The sequence below is a fragment of the Physeter macrocephalus genome, chromosome 6 (genome assembly GCF_002837175.3).
Source record: "Physeter macrocephalus isolate SW-GA chromosome 6, ASM283717v5, whole genome shotgun sequence".
Taxonomy (NCBI): domain Eukaryota; kingdom Metazoa; phylum Chordata; class Mammalia; order Artiodactyla; family Physeteridae; genus Physeter; species Physeter macrocephalus.
In genome coordinates, this window is record NC_041219.1 from 89,643,531 (window position 1) to 89,649,999 (window position 6,469).

Below are 6,469 nucleotides of genomic sequence, written 5' to 3' on the forward strand. Positions count from 1 at the left end.
ACTTGTTGAACCGCAATTACTATCAAAATTCAAAAAGCTGACCATATTCGTTTAGCCACAAGCCAATGTCATTTAAATCAGGACAGAAATATTACATCAGCCATTCATGATCTGAATTCTAGTGTATGAGATCAATTTAAATATGGTACACAGGGCTTCCCTGGTGGCACAGTGGTTGAGAGTCCGCCTGCCAATGCAGGGGACACGGGTTCGTGCCCCGGTCCGGGAGGATCCCACATGCCGCGTAGCGGCTGGGCCCGTGAGCCGTGGCCGCTGAGCCTGCGCGTCCGGAACCTGTGCTCCGCAACGGGAGAGGCCACAGCAGTGAGGGGCCCGCGTACCACCAAAAAAAAAAAAAAAAAAAAGAGAGAGTTAAATATGGTACACATAAAAAGTCATGAGACTTCTGTTTCATAATAAGGCAGTGGCCAACGATTACGCATTAGTAGCTTTTCTGAGATAAGCTATCAAGTCTGCCCTTTCTCCCTTCTTCTTAATGCCAGCGAAGATCATTTTTGTTCCAGGGATGTACTTCTTGGGAGTCTCCAAACACTCCATCAGCGTCTCCTCTCCCCCGGTGATGCCTTTGTTCTTGTTGGCATCAGTGTAAGAGAATCCGACAGGCTGACCTGTCTTTTGCCCAAACAGACCATGGAGATTTGGCCCAGTCTTGTGCTTGCCTCCCTTTTCCACAGTATGGCACTGGGCACACTTCTGAACAAAAATCTTCTTGCCCTTCTCAACATCACCCATTTTTAAATCGTTCTTTCTCCGTACACGACTAAGAGGTTCCCCCTCGCAAGCCGAACGTCCCGCTCTCTAAGCCCAAGGACACGCCAGTCCGCGCCTATGTATGGGTGTTGGTTCCCATCAGGTTGTTTTAACTGAAATTATAAGGAATAGTACAGAAACAGACCTTCTCAACTGAGCTCCATATTACCTATGTACATCTCCACCTGGATATCCCACAGGAAACTCAAATGGAACATGTCCCAGTAAAAGAACTGCTTAACGCAAGTCAGTTTCTTAAAAAACAAGGGGTGGTATGTTTTGTACATTTACATATAAAGGATTAAGTATGTGTGAGGGGGAAAAAAAAGAATATCCATAATCCAGCTAAATCTACCAAAAATCAATAAAATTCTCCAGATTTCCCATGTTAAAAAAAAATTAACATGTCTCAATTAAATTCATCCACTCCCAAACCTGCCCTTCTTCTTAGAGTGCCTATTCTAGGCGGTCTCCCAAATAAGAAACTCAGGAAGTGATGCTAGATTCTTCCCCTTCTTCCCCTACCTTAATCCAGTCATTATCTTAATCTAACATACAGTATTTCTAAATTTCCTTGAATTTGTCTTCTCTATGCCAACTACCTTATATCAGGGCTTGATCGCTTTCCTATATTACAGCAATAGCTTTATAATGTTCCAACTATCCTCCACATAATTGCTGAAGGGATCCTTCTAGATTGAATGTAAGCCTGCACATGTCGCTCTCCTGCTTAAAATTCCCCAAGGAGTCTAAAATTTAAGCGTCTCAGCATTGCAAATAAAATTCTTTATTAAATGACCCTACTTTAAAACTACTTTTCTCACTCACTCATTCATTCATTCAATTTGTCAGTCACCAAATGTTTATTGAGCACCTATAATATCCTAGATTCTGTAGGCACTGGGCAATACTCTAGTGAACAAAATAAAATGTCCTACCCTCTCGAAGCTTACAGTCTAATGGAGGAAATTACTCAGTGAATATATTCATCCACTTAACAATTTTTTTTGTATATCTACCTGTATAAGCACTCTTGTCGGTGCTGGAAATACAGTGATGAGCAAGACAAAGTCCTTACCCTCAGACAGTTTATATCTGAGAGAAACTGTGATAAATGCCATTAAAATAAAGCTATGCGATACACAAGGACAGGAAAACCTGAACCAATCTGAGGGGTCAGGAAAGACTTCTGAAATCAAGAGTGATATCTGAGATAAGAACCAAAGATAAGGAGGCAATGGCAAGGAAAAGAGTTGTGGTGGTGCAGAGTATTCTAGGCAGAGGGAACAGTCTTTGTACAAGGCCCTGACATGAGTGGGAGACCAGGGCATTAGGGAAAATAAAAAGCCAGAGTAACCAGAGAGTAGGAATGGTACCCAATGAAGGTGACAACACAGGCACTAAAATGTAAATCAAATAAATGATCACTGTGTTGGGAATGGATTATTAGGGGTATAAGAGTGGAATCTGGGGGGCCCATTTAAAAGGCTATTACGGGGGCTTCGCTGGCGGCCCAGTGGTTAAGACATTGCGCTTCCAATGCAGAGGGCGCAGGTTCGATCCCTGGTCGGGGAAAAAGATTCCACATGTCGTGCGGCGCAGCCAAGAAAAACAAGGCTATTACAGTAGTCCAGAGCTGAAGCCAAATGATACACAGGAATATCTAAACCAGACAGATGCCTTAATGCCTACGAACTGCAAAGGAATCTAGGCCATAGTCCCTGTGCCAAGCCCACAAGTTGAACTGGGTATAAATTCAAGAAACACAAAGGACTACTCCATCCATGAAACAGGAAATAGAAATACTTGGCTCACTGAGAGAACAGCAAGCACTGCACCTGCGCCTAGAGATGGAAAAGGTTACCTGGAAGACAATGGATCCCAGGCCTGCATCATTCACAGATGTGAAGTCTAAATTCACGCTACACATATGGTATAAGGACCTCAATCTGACACTTCATCATAAATAAGGTTCAGAACTAAAGAATGAAATAGGACCACAACAGAAGCAAATGAAAAACTGTACAGCAGAGATGCTTCCACAAACTGAGACACACAGGACTTAAGTTCAGTTTTTTTGTTTTTTTGTGTGTGTGTTTTTTGGCTGCTCCATGTTGCCTGTGGGATCCTAGTTCCCCAACCAGGGATCAAACCTGGGCCCCCAGCAGTGAAAGCATGGAGCCCCAACCACTGGATCACCAGGGAATTCCCAAGTTCAGTGTTTAAAGAAAAAACAACAACAAAAAAAGAAAAAACAAAAACAGAGAAACAAACCTCCCACAAGGAAATCAGCTGATGCAGCCATCAGAGACTGCACCCCAAGAATAAGAAATAATATAACAACCTGAAAAAGACATTTTAAAAGAAGGTTTAAAAATAAGATAGGGTTCCCCCTAAGATCAGGAACAAGACAAGGATATCTATTCTTATTACTTCTCTATACTACTGTACTAGAGGTTCCAACCAGCACAATAAGGCAAGAAAAAGAATCAAAAGGCATCCAGACTGAAAAGAAAGAGTAAAACTGTCTTTACTCATAGATGACATAATTATTTGTATGAAAAAGTCTGATGAAATCTACAAAAAAACCATACTAGATTAAGTGAATTTAGGAAGGTTGCAGAATACAAAATCAATACACAAAAATCAATTGTATTTCTATAAACTAGCAATAAACAATCAGAAACTGAAACTAAAAACACAACAGTACAGGAAATTCCCTGGTGGTCCGGTGATTAGGACTCCACGCTTTCACTGCTGTGGGCCTGGGTTTGATCCCTGGTTGGGCAACTAAGATCCCAGAAGTTTCGTGGTGCAGCCAAAAAAAAAAAAAAAAAACCCCATAAAAACAAAACACAATAGTATAAAAAAAATACCCATAAGAATAAATCTGTCACTGCAGCACTATTTACAATAGCCAAGACATGGAAGCAACCATGTCCATCGACAGGGGAGTGGATAAAGAAGATATGGTACATATATACAATGGAATATTACTCGGCCATAAAAAAGAATGAAATAATGCCATTTGCAGCAACATGGATGAACCTAAAGATTGTCATAGTGAGTGAAGTAAGTCAGACAAAGACAAATATCATATGATATCGCTTATACTCAGAATCTAAAAAAATGGTACAAATGAACTTATTTACAAAACATAAATAGAATCACAGATGTAGAAAACTTACGGTTACAAGGGGAAAAGGGGGGGAGGATAAATTGGAAGACGGGGATTGACATATACACACTACTATATATAAAATAGATAACTAATAAAGAACTACTTTATAGCACAGGGAACTATACTCAATCCTCTGCAATGACCTATATGAGAAAGAATCTAAAAAAGAGTGGATATATGTATATATATAACTGATTCACTTTGCTGTACACCTGACACAACACTGTAAATCAACTACACTCCAACAAAAATTTTTTTTTAAGACTCAACAATTTAAAAAAAAGAATAAATCGGACAAAAGATGTGAAAGATCTGTACAGTGAAAACTACACAGCATTGTGGAGAGAAATTAAAGACCTAAATAAATGGATATATATAACACATATATTTGTTATTGGGGTGGAAGACTTGATATTGTTAGAATGTCAATTCTCTCCAAGTTGATTTAATAGAGCTAAAGCAATTTCAACCAAGATCCCAGCAGACATTTTTGTGGAAACTGACAAACTAGTTCTAAAATCCATATGAATATGCAGAGGTCCTACAATGGCCAAAACAACTTTGAAAAATAAGTTGGAGGGTGAACACTACCTGATTTCAAGATGTATTATAAAGTTATAGTAATCAAAGACCATGTGGTACTTGCACAAAGATCAGTGGAACAGAATAGAGGGTCCAGAAACATTCCCACACATATACAATTGATTTTTGACAAAGATAAAAGGCAATTCAGTCTTCCAATGAACGGTACTGAAAAATTGGATATCCATATGCAAAAAATGAACTTTCATCCATAGTTTGGTATTATATAAAAATATTAATTCAAAATGGATTGCAGATCTAAATGTAAAACCTAAAACTATTAAGTTTTCTAGAAGAAATCAGAAGTGAAAAACTTTTTAACCTTGGGTTGGACAAAGATTTCTTAGACATGACACCGAAAGCACAAAACTTTTGTTCTTTGAAAAGACATTGTTATGAGAAAAGATAATGCACAGAGTGATAGAAAATGCTTGCAAATCATATATCTAATGAAGGACTTGTATCCAGAATAAAGAACTCTCAAAACAACAATTAGCAAATGAACAACTCAATTTTTTGAATGGGTATATGATTTTAAAACACTTCACCAAAGACGTACATGAAAAGCTGTTAAGCTTCCTTAGTCATTAGGGAAATGTTTATTAAAACAATCAGGTACCACTATGCAACTATTAGAAGGACTAAAGTTTTTAAAAATTAAAAAGACTGACGGCATCAAGTACTGACAAAAATGTGAAGCAACTGGAACTCTCATAGACTGATAGGGGTGTAAAAATGACAAAACCACTTTGGAAAGCACGTTGACAATTTCTTAAAAAATTAAAGGAGTTAAAGTATTCGACCCAGCCATTCTACTCCTAGGTATTTATACAAGAGAAAATAAATGTCCATACAAAGACACGCACACAAATGTTCATCAGTTTTTATTTGTAGTGGTTAAAAACTGCTAATAATCCAAAAGTCCATCAGCTGGTTACTGAATGCATTAAAAAAAATTGTAATAGATACACACTATCCATAAACATGGGTTAACCTCAAGATAATTAAGCTGAGTGAAAGAAGCCAGACCCCCATACAAAAAAAATTAGTATATGCAGTATGATTCCATTTATATAAAACAGAAAATGCAAACCAATCTAGTGACAGAAAGCAGATTAATGATTGCCTGGGGGAGGGGAGAGGGAAGTAGAGGAGAAAGGGCATGACAAAGGAAACAAGGAAACTTTTGGGGGGTAATGGACAGTTTCACAGGTATATGTCAAAACTTATCAAACTGTCCACTTTAAACACATGTAGTTTATTCTGTCAATTACACCTCAATGAAGTTGTTTTATTAAAAAAAAAAGCAAGGCAGGAAGAGCCACAAATTAGGAGAATAATTGCAATGCATACTGACAAAGGATTAGTATCCAAATGTATTACTAATACCTATAACTCAATTTAAAACAAAACCAGGCTTTCCCTGGTGGTCCAGTGGTAAAGAATCCACCTTCCAATGCAGGGGACACGGGTTCGATCCTTGGCCAGGGAACTAAAATCACACATGCTGCAGGGCAACTAAGCCTGCACGTCACAACTACTGATCTCGAGCGCCTCCACTACAGAGCCCACGCACCCTGGAGCCCTCGCACCACAACTAGAGAGAGAAAACCCACATGCCACAACTAGAGATTGAAGCCCGAGCGCCGCATGAAGAGACAGCACGCTGTAACGAAAGAACCCGCATGCCTCAACGAAGACCCCATGTGCCACAACTAAGACCTGATGCAGACAAAAAGGAAAATAAATAAGTAAAATAAATAGATATTTAAAAAAACAAACAAACAACTCAATAGAAAACTAAGCCATAGTAATGAACAAATAATTTACAACAGAGAAAAAATAAATGACAATAAACAAATTAAAATATGCTCAAACGCACTAACAATGGAGAGAATGCAAATTAAAACATAAAATAGGGAAAGTAGCGGGGGG

General features: G+C 38.6%; 2 protein-coding genes across 4 annotated transcripts in view; both read right to left on the minus strand.

Annotated features, from left to right (window-relative positions):
- SPATS2 (spermatogenesis associated serine rich 2) overlaps positions 1–6,469 on the minus strand; it is a 152,904-nt gene that overhangs the window by 128,210 nt on the left and 18,225 nt on the right. The gene's annotated exons all lie outside the window — the stretch shown is intronic.
- Positions 436–780, minus strand: LOC102978471 (cytochrome c-like). Its single transcript, XM_024122821.3, has one exon. The coding sequence runs from the start codon at positions 751–753 to the stop codon at positions 436–438; it is 318 nt and encodes a 105-aa protein (XP_023978589.1). The 5' UTR covers positions 754–780.

Bases quoted from the DNA above. Each gene is read 5' to 3' on its own strand.
- LOC102978471 (XM_024122821.3), bottom strand. From the start codon at position 753: ATGGGTGATGTTGAGAAGGGCAAGAAGATTTTTGTTCAGAAGTGTGCC.